The 21,744-nt window shown below is 48.8% G+C and overlaps 1 protein-coding gene across 5 annotated transcripts in view; it reads left to right on the forward strand.

Moving 5' to 3' along the window:
* Window positions 1-21,744, forward strand: part of NUP98 (nucleoporin 98) — a 435,464-nt gene that overhangs the window by 298,087 nt on the left and 115,633 nt on the right. For all 5 annotated transcript variants that reach the window (XM_029601961.1, XM_029601960.1, XM_029601962.1 and 2 more), the window contains one exon: window positions 7,642-7,755. In XM_029601961.1, coding sequence (XP_029457821.1) covers window positions 7,642-7,755 — 114 coding nt within the window. The remainder of the gene's footprint in view (window positions 1-7,641; window positions 7,756-21,744) is intronic.

Raw genomic sequence — 21,744 nt, forward strand, 5'->3', positions numbered from 1 at the left:
TGTCACGCTGGAACCAGATGTCCCAGGACTACGCCGTTTGCCTCCAGCTACCGGCAGAGGTACGGACCCAGCTCCAATGATGGCTACAAGAAGACCATCTGAGCAAGGGAGTAAGGCTATCCCTACCGACCTGGGTCTTGCTCACCATGGATGCGAGCCTAAGAGGGTGGGGAGCCCACTGCCAGGAACTGACGGCCCAGGGGCAATGGGACAAGGAAGAGTCTGGATGGAACATCAACTGACTGGAAGCCCGGGCAGTCAGACTAGCCTGCCTACAATTCAGTCACAGACTCCAGGGCGAATCAGTCATGTCAGACAATGCCACAATAGTTGCCTACATCAACCGCCAGGGAGGAACCAGAAGCCAGCAGGTGTCCCTGGAAATAGACCCCCTAATGGCGTGAGCGGAAGCAAACCTGCAAGGTGTCTCAGCCGCCCACATCACAGGAAAAGACGACATCACTGTGGATTACCTCAGCAGAGAAAGTTTAGACCCAGGGGAATGGATGCTGTCGACTACAGCCTTCCAGTTGATAATAAACCGCTGGGTAACATCAGCCATGGATCTTCTGGCAACCCGGTCCAACGCCCAAGTTCCTAACTTCTTCAGCCGCAGATGAGAACCACAACCCCAGGGGATCAATGCCCTCGTCCAGACCTGGCCATAGGAGGACCTACTGTATGCCTTTCCTCCATGGCCACTACTGGACGGGATCATCTGCAAAATAGAACACCACAGGGGGCTAGTACTTCTAGTGGCCCCGGACTGGCCAAGGAGGCCATGATACTCAGGCATGCAAAGACTTCTGGTGGGGAACCCCCTGTTTACCTCCACACAGGGATCTGCTCCAGCAAGGACCGATCCTCCACGAAAACCCAACTTGATTCTCTCTTACAGTCTGGCCATTGAGAGGACTCACCTGAAGAAGAGTGGATATTCGGGGGCAGTAATTGACACTTGCTCCGAGCACGCAAGTTTTCCACGTCTCTAACCTACATACGAATATGGAGAATATTCGAAGCCTGGTGTGAAGATCGCGACATCCTTCCACGGACAGTCTAAATCCCCATGATCCTGGAATTTCTGCAGGACGGCTTAAAGAAGGGGTTGTCTCTCAACTCCATCAAGGTTCAGGTGGCAGCGCTGGCCTGCTTCAGAGCCAAAGCGGGCGGCATCAGTCTATCTTCCCATCCAGATGTCTCCTGCTTCCTGAGAGGCGTCAAGCAAATCCAACCACCCCTAAAGTGGCCCGTACCCCTATGGAACCTCAATCTAGTACTAGACTTCCTAGCGGGAGCTTCTTTCAGATCTACCCACGGTCTGTCCCTACGGCTCCTGACCTTGAAGACTGCATTCCTAGTGGCAATATGTTCAGCCCGTCACATCTCCGAACTTCAAGCACTATCCTGTCGGGAACCGTGCCTCAGATTCACACCGGGATCTGTACAGCTACACACTGTTCCCTCCTTTCTTCCAAAGGTGGTTTCTCATTTCCATCTAAACCAAACCATCTCACTGCCATTTCCAGATGAGCATAAGGACTTGAAAGACTCACACCTTCTTCGCCACCTTAAAGTCTGCAGACTCCTAGTCCGATACCTGGAAAGATAGGAATCCGTACGAAAGACGGACCACCTATTCGTCCTTCCCTGCAGGAAGAAACAAGGGGAAAGCGGCCTTGCGGGCAACCATAGCCTGCTGGATCAAAGAAGTAATCAAGGCAGCCTATATAGAGGCAAGAAAACCTCCACCTTTACAAGTCAAGGCCCATTCCACAAGGGCCCAGGCAGTGTCCTGGGCAGAAACCATGATGATATCACCCGCCGAGATCTGTCGGGCGGCGACGTGGTCCTCCATTCACACCTTCTTGAGGTTCTACCGCCTGGATGTTCAGGCCCGGGAGGACACAGCATTCGCAAGGGCAGTACTAAATGGGTCACGGGCAACCTCCCACCCGGTTCAGGAGTAGCTTTTGTACATCTCATTAGTCCTGAGTCAATCTGCTACACGCTAGGAAATGGAGAAATTACTTACCTGATAATTTCGTTTTCCTTAGTGTAGACAGATGGACTCAGCATCCCACCCACGGCTGCCCCAAAATACGGAAACCTCGGGTGGCAATCCCGAGAGCAAGCAAGCACAGATAAGCCAGACTTTACCCCTAGTTAAGACACCCATACTTGCTGGGTGTCAGCGTTTCTCGGTTGAGTGCATTGGCGGTCTCCAGCTGGAAATCACGTCAACCAGTCCAAGTTAATCAAGTTAACCAAGTTGTTCAAACACACATATATCCACAATTGCTTTTTGAGGAGAATACTCAAGAGAGCTTCCTGCATGGGTATATGTAGTGCTGACGTCAGACTGAAATCTGATTCAGTCTCAAACTGCTATCAGGAGTACACTATACCCATTGGTCCTGAGTCCATCTGCCTACACTAAGGAAAACGAAATTATCAGGTAAGTAATTTCTCCATTTCCTCTTGCCCCTTCTAACTCCCCCATTCCCTGTATTTACCCGGATCATTCCAGACTCCTGGGTTTATGCATCTGTGCCAGCAGATGGAGACAGAGAAAGTTTAACTGACACTGCTTGATATGCTCTGGTGCCACCTGCAGTTCCTCAGTATTTCTGTCTCCAGCAGATGGTGATTGGTACATTCACCTGCAGTTTCTGGTGGTTTTTCGGTCTTTTTCTTTTTCTCTTTTCTCTTTTTCTCAGGAGCATTTCTCCCAGGGATCGGGTTCCCTGGGAGAAATGTACCCTGGCTCCAGCTCCCATCCGTGAGGTGCAAATCTGGTGGTCCATATCCCTCTCTTCATGATGCCTAGGTGGTTTTTCAGCTTGGGGAAGCTGCTTTGTTTTTAAGGCTGTCCTAGCTTTCAGGCTGAGCTGAAGGTTCACAGCTCCCCTCGGCCTTAGGAGAGCAGAGGCCCTGTTATCTTTGTAAAGTTTAAAAAAAAAAAACCAAAACCCAAAACAGTTTCAGCAGGAAGCAGCTGCAGCAGGGCAGTATGTTTCTCTGACTCTACAGGCGGCATTTTTGCTATCGGGGCGGTGGTTTTCGGGGACGGTCTCGCTGAGCTCTGTGGTTGTGTGCGATGGTTCGTGGTCGGGCATGCTATGCGTGTAGCATGGTTCCTGCCCACCTCAGCCATCTCTCTGCTCGGCATTTTTCGGGTGGTGAGGGGCCTTCTCTTCCCCTCCCCCCGCGAAATGCTGGCGTGTCGGGCCTTCTTCAGTCACCCATAAGGTTGCTGTCGGGGACGGGGTTTCCCGGGTTGGGCCTTTGGCTTCAGCCAGTGCGGGAACGGCAGCCATTTTAGGTTCCCCGGCAGACTTGGCAGCGATTTCGAGAGGGCTGGAGGACTCCTCCTCCCCCCCCCCCCCCCCCCCCCCCCGGGTGACTTTCCCCAGTGCACCCGGGGAGCCTGGATGATATGCTGCTGTTGAATTTAGCTCAGTTGGGGGCCGCTGGGCCTACGGGGTCTACTCCCAATAGTTTCTCCCTGGAATTTTTTACTGCTCCACTGTGCTTTTTTGGCACAGCAGGAAGTGTCAAACCTTCAGCGGGTGGGAACGGCCCCACCTCCCCTTTCTCAGCCGTTCAGGCGGCTGGGTCTGGCTCTGTTCGGTCGTGAGGTACTTTGATTTTATTTATTTATTTATTTAACAGCTTTTAATATACCGGTGTTCGTGCAAGCACATCACGCCGGTTTACAATAAACTTGAGAAAGGAGGAAATTACAAAAAACAGGGAGTGGGGGATGGAGCGGGAGCGAAAAAAAGGGGGGGGGAGAGGGGGGGAGAGAGGTAAAGGAGGAAAGACAGCAGCTGAGAAAGGTAAAAGGAACGTGTCAGTATTTACAAGAGAGGTTGCTTAACGAGGTTAGAACATGGTTGATTAGTTACAGCGGTTAATGAAGGATAAATAGATTATATAATATATATGAAAGCTTAATTACAGCAGTTATGGTGGATTATATTGATAACTTATTTAAGCAAACAGTTTAAACAATTAAACACATATCTAAAATATTAGCTTATTTACAGCAGTTACAGCAGGTAATAAAGGTATCTTGATTTAAACATAAAGGTTGTAAGTGTTAACTGGAGTTACAGTGGAGCACGGTAAATAGGTGGCGACGAGGTGAGAGGTGGGTGGGGGTATAGGGAAGGGTGAGGGGAGGGAGGGTGAGGGGGGTAAGGGTGGGTAGAGGGGTGAGACTCGGGTGGTTTCAGGGTGGTGAGACAGGGGAGAGACAGTGGGGAGTGACTAGGGGGGTTTCAGGGGAGTAGACTACGAAGGGCTGGAGTCGTGGTAAGCCTGTCTGAAGAGCCAGGTCTTAATGCCTTTTTTGAAGATGGTTAGGGAGGGTTCAAGACGGAGGTGTGTGGGGAGGGAGTTCCAGAGGGCGGGGCCTGCGATGGTGAAGGCTCTTTCTCTGGTGGTGGATAGGCGGGCAGTTTTGAGGGGGGGGGTGTGGAGGGTGCCTGTGGAGGTGGATCTAGTCTGGCGGGTTGAGAGGTGGAAGTAGGGCATTTCTTTAAGCCAGGGGGAGTTGTTCTTGTAGAGGGTGTTGTGAAGAATAGTTAGGGTTTTGTATTGGGAGCGGAACTGGATGGGGAGCCAGTGTAGGTCTACTAGGATGGGTGTGATATGCTCTCTTTTACGTGTGTTAGTAAGGATTCGAGCCATGACGTTTTGAAGAGTTTGAAGGGGTTTGATGGTGGAGAATGGGAGGCCTAGTAGCAGGGCGTTGCAGTAGTCCACTTTGGAGAAAATGGTGGACTGTAGGACTAATCTGAAGTCTTGAGTCTGGAGTAAAGGCTTGAGTTTTTTGAGGATCTGGAGTTTGTAGAAACCTGCTTTGAGGAGGGACTTGATGTGTGGCTTGAAATTCAGGTGTTGGTCAAGGGTGACTCCCAGGTCTCTTATGGAGGGGGTAGTGTGGGGGAGATGTTGGGGTGCGGTGGTGTGGTGGAGGAATCGTGTTCAGGTTGCTTGGATATAAAGAGTAGTTCCCCAGGGTGCAGTGTTTACTGGGGCCACTGCGGTCGGATAGGGATTCCGGGAGGGCCCTCGGACTCCTGAGGATACAAGGCTCCCCTTGGAGGGGGTTCCGACCCATAATCATGGGGCGGACAACCCAGATGTTGTGGACCTGGATGCCGCCAGTACAGGTCCGGGGAATGATGTGGCTGATATGCTAGTGTCCAGGGACAATCCCAAGATTCTTCATTTGTTGGGAGGAATTGGCCCCCTTAATTCCACTGGTCCTCGGAGCTCTGTTTGAAGTTCCCTCAGTCAGATTCGGACCTAGATGGGGCGGACCCAGTTCTGGATGGGATTCATGGTCCTCCCTCGGCCTTTCCTTACCAGAGGTCCGTGCAGAGGATGGTGAACCAGGAGTGGAGTTCTCTGGACAGGGATTATGGGTGGGCCGAGCTATGTCAAAGCTCTATCCCTTACCCGAGCAGACATTGGAGCTTTTCGCTATGCCGAAGGTGGAAGCTGCGGTATCGGCTGTCACCAAGCAGTGTCTCAGAGTATGTGGTCGCCGGAAGAGTGCGCCTGGTCTATCAACCGCTTGGAGACCAGGGCGGTGTGATTAGCGTTGCTGGCCTTTCTACCGATAGTTCAAGATTGTTCAGCCAGAATTCTGTTGGACAATGCGACGCCCGTGGCTTATATCAATCGACAAGGTGGTACCAAGAGCCAGATGATAGCTCAAAAGGCTCAGGAGTTAATGATCTGGGCGGAGGCACATTTGACCCAGATAGCGGCCTCTCATATTGCGGGCAAAGAGAATGTCCAGGCAGATTTTCTAAGCCACAGTCTTCTAGATCTGGGCGAGTGGGAACTGTCAGTCGGTGATGCAGCTCATTTGCAAGAAGTGGGATTTGTCCACATGTAGATCTGATGACGTCTTGCCACAATGCAAAAGCCCCATGGTTTTTCAGCCAAAGATGAGACTACAGAGTTGAGGGAGTCTATGCTCTAGTGATTCCTTGGCCTCAGGGAGTTCTACTTTGATTCCTCCATGGCCTCTGGTGGGCAAGGGTAAGCGCAGAATAGACACACCTGGGGGATGTCGTGTTGGTGCCTCCGGAGTGGCCACTTTGCCCATAGTTTGTGGATTTCGTCAACTTGGCCGTGGGTGGTCTGATACGGTTCAGTCACCTCTCTCATCTGCTCCATCACGATCCCATATTTTTCGATCAAGCAGATAGCTTCCTTTTAGCGGCTTGGCTTTTGAGAGGTGACGTTTAAGGTGCAGGGGGTACCCAGAGCCAGTTATTACTACCCTTCTGCATGCGAGGTGCACGTCTACCTCGTCTTACGTCTGAGTCTGGAAGATTTTTGAGGCTTGGTATGTGGCCAAAAGGTGTTGCTGCTTTGCGGACTTCGGTGTCCCAGATTTTATCCTTCCTGCACGATGGCTTGGGCAAAGGCTTGGCATTTAACTCTTTCCCAGCTCTGACCTCTTTGCGAGGGACGATTGACAGAAGATCTTTGTCCTCTCATCCTGATGTTAGGTTTCTTTGAGGGGTGAAGAATTTACATCCTCCGGTACTGAAGGTCTGTCCATCTTGGAATCTTAATCTGGTCCTTCGAGCTTTGTGTGAACCACCTTTTGAGCCTATTCGTAGGGCGACTCTTAAGGTTTTGAGCTTGAAGGTTGTTTTCCTGGTAGCCATTTGTTTGGCACGGAAAATATCTGAATTGCAGGCTTTATCTTGCAGGGACCCATTCCTACGGATTTCGGATTCGGGGGTGTCCTTACAGACGGTTCCGGCTTTCCTTCCCAAGGTGGTCTCAGCTTTTCATGTTAATCAGACTAACTTCCAGCTTTTCCCAATTTGGATGCTGCTTCTCCTCATGCGAGAGAACTCGGGCATTTGGACAATCAGAGGGCCTTATCGAGATATCTGGAGGTGACCAATGCCTTTTGGAGATCTGATCACCTGTTTGTTTTGTGAAGTGGCGCAAAGAAAGGGCTCCAAGCTTCCAAAGCTACCATTGCGAGGTGGCTCATGGAGGCTATTGGGTCAGCCTATATTGTTAAGGGCCACCAGCTGCAGGACGGTTTGCAGGCTCATTCTACTCTATTGCAAGCGGCCTCGTGGGTGGAGGCTCAGTTGGTGTCGCCACGAGATTTGTCGGGCGGCTACATGGAAGTTGCTGCATACTTTTTCGAGACATTATCGGGCCTGCTTGATGGAGGGGGAGAGTCTTCCACTCAGCTGTGCTCTTTTTGCTATGCAGATTTTTCTTCAGAGCTTTAACAAATGTGCAAGTTTTTTTTTTTAAGTTTTTGCAGGTTTTACAAATTTTTGCAAGTGAGTTTTTGTGTTTGGGTTCATATCAATACTGAGGAACTGCAGGTGACACCAGTGCTTATCAAGCAGTGTCAGTTAAACTTTCTCTGTCTCCATCTGCTGGCAGGGAGGCATAAACCCAGGAGTCTGGACTGATCTGTGGTACTACAGGAACGAAAATTAGAAGGTAAGAACCAATTTTCCTTTTTGGATCACGAGAGTTCCTGCTTCAATTCATTTGCAGTTTGTACTTCCTATTTTGAGAAATGTACTGAAATTCTTGTTTGGGTGAAGTATCTGATTGTCCTTTCCATTGTAGGTATTATTCTGACGCGAGTAGGTTACTACACCATCCCATCTCTGGAGGAGCTGGCCAAGATGACAGATGAGAATGGCATCTGCATTGTTAAAGACTTTACTATTGGACGTAAAGGTGAGGATGGCTCTTGTAAAACACACCAGGGCTGGGCTTCCGGTTCTGGAGTAGCCAGTCGTTATATTGTAGAGGGAAACGCTAAATGAATGTTGCACCAGGGTAAAGATGCTGCCCTGTATGTGCAGTTTTTGCTTGATCTGTGCAGCAGGAAGCACAAACATTTCTTTGCATGGCTTCCGAGCAGGTTTTGAGCCTTTTGTCCCTTGAACAATTTCAACATGAGGCTACTTTGAATATCTAAAACAGAGCTTCTCGATCACTGTGCTGTCCTGCTGTGGTCTTCCTTTCCTCCTTCTTTCTCATAAGTCATAAATAATTGCCATACTGGGTCAGACCAAGGGTCCATCAAGCCCAGCATCCTGTCTCCAACAGTGGCCAATCCAGGCCATAAGAATCTGGCGTTGTTAGCATCAGGTACATGGGGCTTGTGCCCCAAGTCTCGGCGGCCCTGCTATTTTTTTCAATTTCAGCTGGGCTGGGGCCGAAGAAAGAGAGCTGCTCAGTGGGCCTGGGTCTGCGTGGCTGAAGATTGCTGTGTCAGACCCAGCTGTGTGGTCCTAGAAAAGGCTGCCATGTCAGGCTCGAGCCAAGTGGCTGAAAACAGAAGGCTACTGAATGGGCCTGAGTCCCGTCCCCACTGCATAGCCAAACAGTGTTGCCGTGTTGGGCCTGGGCTGCGGTGGAAGAGAGGTGACTGCAGTATCAGCAGCAGAACCAAAGAGAATATCCAGGAAAATGCACATTCAGGGGGGCATGAGAGCAGTAGTGTGTGCAAGAGCTGTCTTTGTGAGCAGTAATATGTGAAAAATCTGAGAGCAATAGCATGAGTGAGAGCTTGTATGTGTGTGCGTGTGAGTGACGCATGAGTCCAAGGAGGGTTGCTGCCTCTGCACATCCCAGGGAAAGAGCATGCAAGAACATATAGGGGAGAGAGCTTGTGTGTGAGCATGTCTGAGTGTGAGAGAAAGGGATTGGGAGCCTGCTTGTGTGAAAGAGAAGTTGCGAGCCTGCTTATATGCACGTCTGTAAGGAAGAGAGGTTTGGGAACCTGTATGTGGGCCTGTAAAAAAAAAAAAAAAAAAAAAAAGATTGAGAGCTTGCGTGTGTGCCTGTGAGAGATTGGGAGTCGGTGAGTTTGTATGTGCCTATGAGAGAGAGAGGGGGAGCCTGTGTTTATTCCTATGAGAGAGAGGGGGAGCCTGCTTGTGTGTGCGCCTTGTGAGTGTGCATGGCTGTGAAAGCCTGTGGCAATACATGGTCTCACAGGCACACATATATACATAGTGTCTGAGGAAGAGTGCCTGTGTATGTGAGAGAGGAGAGTGTGTGAGAGCATAGGCATGTGTATGGGAGTTCTGAGAGGAGAGGATCACCTTGCTGGTGGTTGAAAGGAATCAGTAAGTTTTTGCTTGGGACATTGTCTTTTTTAAAATTATTGGGGCAAAGTTAACTATTTGGGAATATTATTTAGTGTTTGTGCTTGTAATAAGAACATAAGAAATTGCTATGCTGGGTCAGACCATGAATCCATCAAGCCCAGCATCCTGTTTCCAACAGAGGCCAAACCAGGCCACAAGATCCTGGCAATTACCCAAACACTAAGAAGATCCCATGCTACTGATGCCATTAATAGCAGTGGCTATTCTCTAAGTAAACTTGATTAATAGCCATTAATGGACTTCTCCTCCAAGAACTTATCCAAACCTTTTTTGAGCCCAGCTACACTAACTGCACTGACCACATCCTCTGGCAACAAATTCCAGAGCTTTATTGTGCATTGAGTGAAAAAGAATTTTCTCCAATTAGTCTTAAATGTGCTACTTGCTAACTTCATGGACTGCTCCCTAGTCCTTCTATTATCCGAAAGTGTAAATAACCAATTCACATCTACTCGTTCAAGACCTCTCATGATCTTAAAGACCTCTATCATATCCCCCCTCAGCGGTCTCTTCTCCAAGCTGAACAGCCCTAACCTCTTCAGCCTTTCCTCATAGGGGAGCTGTTCCATCCCCTTTATCATTTTGGTTGCCCTTCTCTGTACCTTCTCCATCGCAACTATATATTTTTTGAGATATGGTGACCAGTCAGTAAGGCAGCGAATAAACAGAAGTTAGACTGTTTCTATTTTTAAATAGTAAGGCAGCTAGTAAGCAGTAGTTAGTGTTGGTCATTAAAAAATAAATAAATAAATAAAAGTAGCCAGAAGCTAGAAATAAGCTAGGAGCAGTGTATACCTAAGTAAAAAGGTTGAAAAGTTCAGTTCAGTTACTCACCTTGGAAAGGTGTTGAGGTAGTGTGACTTGGTTTGATTAGGTGCCAACATTTGTTAATCAAGAGAGCAGTGAGTCACTCTGGCTGACTAAGTGAAGTTAGACTTTTCTCCGATTTGTTTTAAATGTGCTACTTGCTAACTTCATGGAGTGCCCCCTAGTCCTTCTATTATTCGAAAGTGTAAATAAGAGTCACATCTACTCGTTCAAGACCTCTCATGATCTTAAAGACCTCTATCATATCCCCCTCAGCCGTCTCTTCTCCAGGCTGAACAGCCCTAACCTCTTCAGCCTTTCGTCATAGGGGAGCTGTTCTATTCCCCTCTATCATTTTGGTTGCCCTTCTCTGTACCTTCTCCATCACAACTATATCTTTTTTGAGATGCGGCGACCAGAATTGTACACAGTATTCAAAGTTCGGTCTCACCATGGAGCGATAGAAGCATTATGACATTTTCCGTTTTATTAACCATTCCCTTCCTAATAATTCCTACCATTCTGTTTGCTTTTTTGACTGCTGCAGCACACTGAACCGATTTTAAAGTATTATCCACTATGATGCCTAGATCTTTTTCCTGGGTGGTAGCTCCTAATATGGAACCTAACATTGTGTAACTACAGCAAGGGTTATTTTTCCCTATATGTAACACCTTGCAATTGTCCACATTAAATTTCATCTGCCATTTGGATGCCAATCTTCCAGTCTCGCAAGGTCCTCCTGTAATGTATCACAATCTGCTTGTGATAAGTGAAGCAGATTTGTGAGGCAAGACTTGCCTTGGGTAAAGCCATGCTGACTTTATTCCATTAAACCGTGTCTTTCTATATGTTCTGTGATTTTGATATTTAGAACACTTTCCAGTATTTTTCCTGGCACTGAAGTCAGGCTAACTGGTCTGTAGTTTCCCGGATCGCCCCTGGAACCCTTTTTAAATATTGGGTTTACATTGGCCACCCTCCAGTCTTCAGGTACAATGGATGATTTTAATGATAGGTTACAAATTTTAACTAATCAGAAATTTCATTTTTGTGTTTCTTCAGTACCCTAGGATGCATACCATCCAGTCCAGGTGATTTGCTACTCTTTATTTGTCAATCTGGTTTACTACATCTTCCAGGTTCACAATGATTTGGTTCAGTTTGTCTGACTCATCACCCCTGAAAACCATCTCCGGAACTGGTATCTCCCCAACATCCTCATTAGTAAACACAGAAGCAAAGAATTAATTTAGTCTTTCTGCAATGGACTTATCTTCCCTAAGAGCCTCTTTAACCCCTCGGTCATCTAATGGTCCAACCGACTCCCTCACAGGTTTCTTGCTTTGGATATATTTAAAAAAGTTTTTATTATGAGTTATTGCCTCTATGGCCAACTTCATTTCAAATTCTCTCTTTGCCTGTCTTATCAATGTTTTACACTTAAATTGGCAATGCTTATGCTTTATCCTATTTTCTCCAGATGGATGATTCTTCCAATTTTTGAAGGTTGTTTTGTTTTTGGTTATTTTTTGGCTAAAATAGCCTCTCTTACCTCACCTTTTAACCATGACTGTAATCGTTTTGCCTTCCTTCCACCTTTCTTAATGTGTGGAATACATATGGAATGCGCCTCTAAGATTATATTTTTAAACAATGTCCACTTTTAACCTTTGCAGCTACACCCTTCAGTTTTTTTCTATTTTCCTCATTCTATCAAAGTTTCCCTTTTGAGAGTTTAGTGTTAGAGCTGCAGATTTACTTATTGTCCCCCTTCCAGTTATTAGTTTAAATTTGATCATGTTATGATCACTGTTGCCAAGTGGCCCCACCATCACTCTCCTTTTTAAAGGTTAGCGCCAGCAGTCTGGTTCCACCCTGGTGAAGGTGGAGCCCATCCCTTCGGAAGAGACTCTCCCTTCCCCAAAAGGTTCCCCAGTTCCTAACAAAACTGAATCCCTCTTCCTTGCACCATCGTCTCATCCACGCATTGAGACTCCGGAGCTCTGCCTGCCTCTGGTGACCTGCGCGTGGAACAGGGAGCATTTCAGAGAATGCCACCCTGGAGGTTCTGGATTTAAGCTTTCTACCTGAAATTCTAATGAATGTGGAGTGTGTGTTTGTGAGTGAAAGGGATAAGGTTTGTGTGGCCCCCCCCCAGTTCATGACAGTCTCAGGATGACTGGAAATAAAAAGATTCCAGGTATGGAGAATTTTTAAAATCCTTTTTCCTAGTGTGTATTTATTTATTTAAAACTTTTATATACCGACATTTTGTTTGCACATCACATCGGTTTACATAGAACGGGAAAAAAATAACGGTTACATAGAACAGGGGGTAAGAAACAACTAAAAAAACCTTTACAGGTGTTAGCAACATTAAAAAAACCATAAATAAATGTATAGCCAGATGGACTCAGAGCCAATGGGTTATAAACTCCCTTGCTAGCAGATGGAGTCAGATTTCAAAGCTGACGTCACCTTAGATACACCCCTGCAGTGACCTCAGCCCCCCAGTATCTCTCAGTCTCCTAGCAGATGTGGATGTGCTTTCCCTATGGGGATCGCTGTATCCTTTAGAAAAAGAAAGTCTTCGTTTAAATTGGAGATCGAGCCCTGCTCTCCTGCGGTGATACCCAAAGGTCCCTCCCCCAGTTGAAAATGCCTGAGGTGATTTCAGAGATCCCTCAGGGGTTTGCCTTCGTCCAGGGGTCCGGTAGCCGGTTCCCGGCGTGAACTTTGCCGTTGAAGCAGCTGAAAGGCAGCAAGTGCAGGAAGCCGAGCACAGCAGTGACGGCCAAAGTCCTCTCTCCTCGCAACCGGAGACCATATCTGTACTCAGCCAGTAAGCTCTGAGCCCAGGTAAGTAAAGAGAAAAGAGGTTTCCTTCAGATTCAGAGATGTTGGAGAGGTTTCAATAAGACCTCCTCTGGTCTCCTTGCTCGGTGCGCCGTACCAGTGACATTCCCAATCCTGTTGGGGTAACGGGAAGTGGGCTTCCGAGTGGGGTGGGCTGGCCCCCGCTTCAGGCTTAGGCAGCACACTGTGTGGTAGGCTGCGGTGGCGCCATCTTGCTTGCGATTTTGTGCATTTGTGTGTCCACCGTAGAGCATCGGTATGCGCAGTGTGTGCCTGCTCTGTGGGTGCGCAAGTGCACGCTTTCATGCAGTAGCGTGCAACCGTACGCTTACACCTCCTTAGGTGCAGAATTTAGGTAAAGCTGCGCGCACCTCACCGCAGCCCGTGGAGGTGTTTAAAATCTGTGCGCACATGATTTCAAGCGCTAGCTGGCTGAGCACGCAGTTCCCTGTACATACCCGGATCAGTCCAGATAGTGGGTTGAGCCTCCTGTCCAGCAGATGGAGACAGAGAAAAACTGAATGGGTATCCTATATCAGGACAGTGCTCACCCTGCGTCTCCAATATTTCTCTGTCTCCAGCAGATGCAGGCAGTTGAACCTGTGGTTCCTTCTCTTTAGGAATTTATTTCTTCTGTGAGGTTTTTTAACTCATTCCTCTATTGTTTCAGGATCAAGCAAGTATTACTTACCTAATTTAAAAAAAAAAAAAAAAAAAGGTAATCACCAGATTTCAAAATCTGTTTTTAAGGGAGACAGTTCTGTCTCCTTGCTCTTACAGGGTCCTAGGGGGCTTGGCCCTTGAGTATTCAGCCTAGGATTCTATCCCTGGTGACCTTGCCTGGCTTGGGGTAATACTGGTGGTCAGGTCACTCCCTCTCTTTGCCTTGTTTGACCCTAGAGATGTTTAATGCCTCTGGTCCCATAGCAGTGAAGATTTTAATGCCTCTGCTATTGTAAAACAAATAAATAAATAAAATGAAAAAGGGGAAGCTTTTTTCTCTCTCACCCGCATTTGTTTGCTCTGAAGCAAGGAGAAAGAGCATTGCAGAGTTCATTCACCTGCTCCCGATCGCAAGTGCAGTCAGGCTCAGCTAGTTTTATTTTCTCTGCGGCTGCCTCCCCTTTGATGATGCCGGGTTCAGCGTTCTATCTCGCCTGCGGGGAGTCTGCCTTGAGGCTCTCCCGCGAGGGGCTGTGTTCCCTTTATTTGCCGGGCAGAGGGTCCCTCCATGCCGGCGGCGAAATCGGGGGTCGGTGGCGGTGCGGGGTCGGGGTCGGGCTCCCAAGCGTGTCTCACAGTTGGGCACGCTTCCCTTCAAGGGTAAGTTGCTCTTTGGTGAGGACCTTGAACAGCTTATTAAATCTTTGGGAGACAACAAGATTCACAAGCTACCTGAGGACTGTCCTAAACAGTCTAAGTCCTTTTTTAATTTCAGAGGACAGCGCAGGTACACCAACAGAATGCGGGGGTCTTTGCAAAGAGGTACCTCCCATTAGATCCCAGTCGTGGTCTCATTCCTTTCGTGGCAAATATCCCTTCCAGAATGCCAACCTGCAAGGAGCTGTCGCAAAGTCCTCCTCACAATGAAATACGGCCGGCCCATTCCTCCGTTCCCAACTTAGGTGGACGTCTGTTCCTGTTTTTCGAGGAATAGGTCAAAGTTACGATGGATCAGTGGGTCCTCAAAGTGATTGAAAAAGGCTGCGCGTTAGAATTTGCTTGGGACCTCCTGGACCGCTACCTAATCTCTCCCTGCGGAAGTCTGAAGTATCCAGCGGTGTGTCAGACTCTTGTCAGGCTGTAAGAGCTCTGAGCCATAGTCCCGGTTCCTTTGCCAGAACAGGGGTCCGGCCAGTATTCCATCTACTTCGTCGTGCCCAAAAGGGATGGCTCCTTTCGCCCAATTCTGGACCTCAAAGAGAGTCAAGCGGCCCTCAAGGTTCCCCATTTTCGAATGGAGATCCGAGGGTAGTTATAGTGGCAGTTCGCTCGACTTGACGGAGGCCTACCTTCACATCCCAATCTACCAGGAACATCAGAAATATCTTTGTTTCAGCATCCTGGGGCGGCCCTTCCAGTTTCAGGCGCTCCTGTTCGGTCTCTCCACCGTACCGTGTACTTTCATCAAGGTCATGGTGGCAGTTGCTATCCGCCAGGACGGAGTCCTAGTCCATCCTTATCTGGAGAACTGGCTCAGTCAGGCCAAGTCAGAGTCCCTCTGCAAGACAGCAGTTGACAGGGTCTTGGCTTTCCTCACATCCCTCGGGTGGATAGTCAATTTCTCCAAGAGCAACCTTCAGCCCTCTCAGGTCCTGGAATTCCTGGGAGCATGCTTCAACACCCGCTTGGGCAAGGTGTTGCTTCCCGAGACTTGAGCGTGCAAACTCTTCTATCCCTCTCTGTGCCCACTGCCTGGGACTTCCTCCAAGTCCTGGGCTCTATGGCTTCAACTATCGATATGGTTCCTTGGGCTTTTGCCCATATGTGTCTTTTACAGAAAGCCTTGCTCTCCCGCTGGAAGCCAGTTTCGGAGGAGTTTCGGACGCCTCTACCACTCTCCAACTCTACCATTGCCAGCATGCAGTGGTGGCTCTCGCTCACTTTTTGAAGGGAATGCCCCTGAAAACTCCCCAGTGGATTACTGTTATGACGGATGCCAGCCTCTCCGGATGGGGAGCGGTGTCAGAATCAGTCGACGCAGGGGCTATGGTCCTCAGTTTAATCCCAGTGGCACATCAAGTGTCTGGAGGCCTGAGAGGTTCGTCTGGCACTCAAGTCCTTCCTACATTTGATCCGTAGTAGCAAGGTGGTATGAGTCCTCTCCGACAACACCACCACAGTAGCTTACATCAGTCGCCAGGGCGGCACCAGGAGTCATCTGGTGGCCTTGGAAGACAGCAAGCTCCTCTCCTGCCCAGAGCGCCATCTGGATCGATTGGTGGCCTCTCACATTGTGGGGAAGGAGAATGTTCAAGTCCTCAGTCATCAACATCTAGATCCCGGAGAGTGGGAGTTGTCCGAAGAGGCGATGGATCTGATCGTGCGCAAGTGGGGAAATCCCCACTTGGATCTGATGGCCACCCTGGGAAATGCAAAGGCTCCCAGGTTTTTCAGTCGCAGAAGGGAGCACTGTTCGGAGGACATGGATGACCTTGGTGAAAATACGCGGTGCAGTGGAGAGACCGAGGGTGAGCGCCCGAAACCGGAAGTGCTGCCCCAGGACGCTGAAACAAAGATACTTCGGATGTTCCTGGTAGATTGAGATGTGAAGGTAGGCCTCCGTCAAGTCGAGAGAGGCCAGAAATTCGCCCGAGTGAGCCACCGCTTTAACCACCCTCAGGGTCTCCATTTGAAAATGGGGAACCTGGCCTTGTGACGTTCTTCTCTACGTCTTCTCACCCTGACCTCTGGTGGGAAAGGTACTCAGACAGAGCTTCACATGGGGCCAGTCATTCTTATAGCACCAGAGTGGCCGTGGAGACCATGGTTCACGGATCTTGTAAACCTCGCAACGGAGGGTCCTCTTCGCCTCGGTCACCTTCCAAACCTACTGCGCCAAGGTCCTGTATTTTTCGATTAGGCAGATCGCTTTTGAGCGGCGGCGACTGAGGAAGAAGGGTTATAAGGAGGAAGTTATATCCACACTGTTAAGGGCACATAAAACTTCTACCTGTCTCGCTTATATCCGGGTATGGAGAGTGTTTGAGAATGTGTGCTGAGTCTGGAGTACCAGCACGCAAGGCCCCGGTGTCCCAGGTTCTCTCCTTTCTTCAGAATGGCCTCTTGAAAGGTTTGTCCTTCAGTTCCTTGTGGGTGCAGGTCTCTGCTCTCGGTTCCCTCCTAGAGCAGAGACCTGCACCCACAAGGACCCTAGGGAGGGTCGATGGTTATGCGGTGGCGGTCCATCCGGATATTGTCCAGTTCCTCAAAGGTTCCAAGCATTTGAACCCACCCGTCCGGGCTACTTGTCCGCTGTGGAGCCTTAATTTGGTGCTTCGAGTGCTCTGCGAGGTGCCCTTCGAGCCTCTCCAGCGGGCAACTCTTAAAGATTTGACTCTCAAGATGGTATTCCTTGTCTCTATTTGCTCAGCCAGGAGATTGTCCGAACTCCAAGCCTTGTCCCGTAGGGAACCCTTTCTTCGTTTTTCTGATTCAGGTGTTTCCCTCAAAACAGTACCATCCTTCTTACTGAAGGTTGTGTCCTCGTTCCACGTAAATCAGTCCATAGAGCTTCCGGCCTTTTCTTCAGAGGATGTTGCCAGCACGCCGGGCGGAGAACTCTGGAGACTGGATGTAAAGAGTTTTACTGCAATATTTACAGATCACAAACTAGTTCCGTATCTCTGATCATCTTTGTCTTGTGGAGCGGACCCAATAAGGGGACTAAGGCTTCTAAAGCTACTATTGCTAGATGGAAATATGCAGAGCAGCTACCTGGAAGTCTCTGCATACCTTTGCTTGGCATTATTGTCTCGATGTACAGGTGCTAGTGTTTGGCTCCTTCGGTAGGCAGGTGCTTCGAGCGGGACTATCTCGGTCACACCTTACTTAGGGAAGCTTTGGTACATCCCACTGTCTGGACTGATCCGGGTACGTACAGGGAAAGGAAAATTGGTTCTTACCTGCTAATTTTCATTCCTGTAGTACCACGGATCAGTCCAGACTCCCGCCCTGTCTACGTTTATTTTTCATAAGTCCGCTCAAAGTCTTTCTTCATTCACAGAGTTTTCGGATATATTTACTGCATATTCGAGCTATAAGGCATCGGAATAATCTACCAGATATATATGTAAGAGCATTCATCAACAGTGTTTTGTATTTCAAATTAACAGTTGGTTGATACAGGTTTTTGTTACTTGCTTGATCTCATACTAATTCACTTTACTTTTTTCTGCTTTGATGACATTTATACTGAAGAGACGCAGGGTGAGCACTGTCCCGATATAGGATACCCTTTCAGTTTTTCTCTGTCTCCATCTGCTAGACAGGAGGCTCCACCCACTGTCTGGACTGATCCGTGGTATTTCAGGAACGAAAATTAGCAGGTAAGAACCAATTTTCCTTTACAGTTCCTAATGTCTGGCTTTTTTTCAGCTGTTTTAACATTTATTCTTTTTATTAGTATGATTTTAATATTCTCACAGGACAAGCAGGATGGTAGTCCTCGCATATGGGTGACATCAGGATGGAGCCCAATCATGGAACACTTTTGTCAAAGTTTCCAGAACTTTGACTGGCACCTACTGGGCATGCCCAGCATAGCACCAACCCTGCAGCCAGCAGGGGTCCCCCTTCAGTCGTCTTTTTTTCCGCGCAGCAGTAGCCACGCAGGTTATGGAGCTCTTCAGAGATTCTTGACAGGAATTTTTCCTCATGGAACTTCATCAAAATTTTCAAAAACATTTTACCCCATAGGGGTCCCCTTATCAATATCTTTGCTCTGCGGTCGAACAGTAAGGTTTTTACCTCGCGGCTTACCGGTCATCGACCACAACGCGGCTAAATTTTGTCGAGTCCATGGCGTCTGGTTTCATTCGGTGCCCTGACTGCTCTCGAACGATGTCCATCACTGACCCTCACACGGTCTGTGTGATGTGTTTGGGGTCCGACCATAATGTCCTTACTTGCACCAAATGTGCCCAAATGACACCAAAGGGGTCGCAAGGCTAGGCTGGAGAAGATGGGACTTCCCTTTCAGCCAAAACCCCCGACTCCATCGATAGCTTAGACATAGTCTAAACCAGTACCATCTACTTTGCGCCAGCACCAGGAAACCGCTGCTGCCCAACCGGCTTAGACAACTCAGCGGGTGTCGACCCTCCCCTCTGTTCCTCCTCAGGAGAAAGACCAAGGAGAACATTGAGAAAAACATAGACACCGCCATCGAAAAGCTCAGGCTACCGATATAGGCAAGCCCTTTTCATCGACGTCGTCTGAGCCACCGACAAAGAAATCCCGAACAGAAAAGCCCTGTCCTCTTCTGTCTCTGGGTCACCGAGGTGTTCCCCACCTGGACAGGTGCCGGAATCCGCGATTCCACCTTCACCAGTGGACCCTCCGGCTACACCAGTGCTGTCTCCTACTCCGGAACCGGGTATCCATGCTCCAGGTTTCCGTGAGGAATTGGATCAGATGATCCAAGAGGCCATCGGTAAAGCACTCCAGGGGTTCAGACCTCCATCGATGCCGGTTCCTGCTCCGGCCACCGATCTGATACCCATGGCGCTTGCATCGTTATTGGCAAGAATGGATAAGTTAATCTGTGCCCTTCCACCGGTGCATCTGAGGGAACCGATGGCCCCGATTCCTTTCTCACCAATACCCTCGTCATCTGAAGAAGAATCACCGATCTCCATACCGCCCTTCGGAGTGCTGCCACCAACACATCAATCAATGTCACAGATTCCATCGGTGCCCCCATCGATGCCTTCGATTCCACCTTCAAGGCCATCGATGCTTAGGCCCGGACCATCCGGAATAATACAGTTACTCCCTTCTGATGAACATATGGTAGCTGGTGAGGAGCCATAAAATCCCTGGACCGATGATTTGTCCCAGGAAACAGATGATCTGCCTTAACAGCGCTCTCCTCCTGATGAAAGGAAGCGTTCTCCTCCAGAGGACTTGTCCTTTATCAGCTTTGTTAAAGAAATGTCTGAAACAGTTCCATTCCAGCTTCAGACTGAAGAGGACTTTAGGCATCAGATGTTAGAACTTCTCCAATTTCTCGATGCTCCTAAGGAAATCATGTCTCTCCCTATCCATGATATCCTCTTGGACCTTTTAAAGAGAAATTGGGAGCACCCTGGTTCTGTGGCACCTGTCAACCGTAAGGCAGATGCCACCTATCTAGTTCAGCCAGCCCCTAGCTTCCAGAGAGCTCAACTAGATCATCATTCAGTAGTTGTGGAGTCAGCCCAGAAGAGGGAATGTGCTCCAAACCCCACTCTTCCAGTCCCCCAGGAAAGAAACAAATTTCTGGATGCATTTGGAAGACTAGTATTTCATGGGTCAATGCTCATCTCTCGCATTGCTTCCTATCAATTATACATGACCCAATACAATAGGGTCCTGTTCTCGAAGATTCAGGAATTTGCTGAAGCCTTACCTCTGCAATTCCAGGACCAACTTCATGCCCTAGCACAAAAGGGTCTAGATGCTGGCAAAAAGAAGTACAGTCAGCATAAGACATCTTCGATACCATCTTCAGAGTTTCGGTGGCAGGAATTAGTGTGAGAAGATGGGCCTGGCTAAAGTCTTCAGACCTCAGACCAGACGTTCAGGACAGGTTAGCTGACTTGCCCTGTGCTGGGGATAATCTTTTCGGAGAAAAGATTCAAGAAGCAGTGGCGCAGCTCAAGGACCTCCAGGAGACTCTGCGCCAGCTCTCCTTACTGCCTTCTGATCTCTCGTCCTCTTCCAAAAGATCTTTTAGGAGAGACTCCAAGAGACAATTCTATCGGCAAAGGAGATTCTATCCCCCGGCATCCAGGGCTCGAGCTTCTAAGCCTTACCAAAAAGGCCAATCCAAGCAACCTTGAGTACAGAAGTCAGTCAGCCCCCCAGCCAGGTCCAGCATCTAGCTTTTGACTCCTTCCTAGAGAGCAGTACCCAGCATCCGCTTCCGACCATTCCCATCGGAGGCCGGTCGTGCCACTTCTCCAAACCATTGCATACAGTCACCACAGATCAGTGGGTACTGGCTGTAATAACCCAAGGTTACCACCTCAACTTTCTCTCTGTTCCACCGGATTCCCCACCTCTGCTGACGTGGAGAACATCCCTCCTCCTCCAGTCCCGAGCAATAGAGCCAGTGCCCCTCTCCCAACATGGGCAGGTGTTCTATTCCCGGTATTTCCTGATACCAAAAAAGTCAGGTGGTGTTCGCCCAATACTGGATCTTTGCATCTTAAATACCTACAAAGAGAAAAGTTCAAGATGGTGACCTTGGGTTCTCTTCTTCCCCTTCTCCAAAGGGAAGACTGGCTCTGCTCTCTAGACCTCCAGGACACCTACACACATTTCAATTACTCCGTCACATCGCAGATGCCTGTGGTTCCTAGTAGGCCCAAAACACTTCCAATATCAAGTGTTACCATTCGGCCTAGCATCTGCCCCATGAGTCTTCACCAAGTGCCTCGTAGTGGTAGCTGCCTTTCTCAGGAGTCAGTGTCCATGTCTACCCCTATCTCGACGATTGGTTGATCAGAACTCCTACTCAGCAAGCTGCACTGATGTCTCTGAATTTCACATTCCATACCCTGATCTCCCTAGGGTTTCTCATAAACTATCCAAAATCCAGGCTAGTTTCCTCTCAAACCCTATCGTTCATAGGGGCCAACTTGCACACTCTAAAAGCGAAAGCCTTCCTACCTCAGGATCGAGCTTTCACTCTCTCTTCTCTGGCCCATCAACTGCAGTCTCGACAATACTCAACTGCACGTCATTTTCTGGTCTTACTGGGTCATATGGCCTCCTCGGTGCATGTCACTCCCATGGCCCGCCTGGCCATGAGAGTAATGCAGTAGACTCTAAAATCGCAGTGGATTCAGTCTTCTCAGCCAATGTCCACCATTGTCCACATCACCAACCAGCTCCACTTATCGCTGGCTTGGTGGATAAACCAATCCAATCTGCTTCAAGGCCTTCCATTTCAGGCTCCAGGCCCTCAAATAACCTTGACAACAGATGCCTCCAACCTCGGCTGGGGTGCACATGTCGCAAACCTGCAAACTCAGGGCATTTGGTCTCCAGAGGAAGCCAAACACCAAATCAATTTCCTGGAGCTTCGTGCAATCAGATATGCTCTCAGGACTTTTCAGGATCACTTTTCCAACAAGGTCATCCTGATTCAAACAGACAACCAGGTGGTTATGTG

The sequence above is a fragment of the Rhinatrema bivittatum genome, chromosome 5 (genome assembly GCF_901001135.1).
Source record: "Rhinatrema bivittatum chromosome 5, aRhiBiv1.1, whole genome shotgun sequence".
NCBI classification, from domain to species: Eukaryota; Metazoa; Chordata; class Amphibia; order Gymnophiona; family Rhinatrematidae; genus Rhinatrema; species Rhinatrema bivittatum.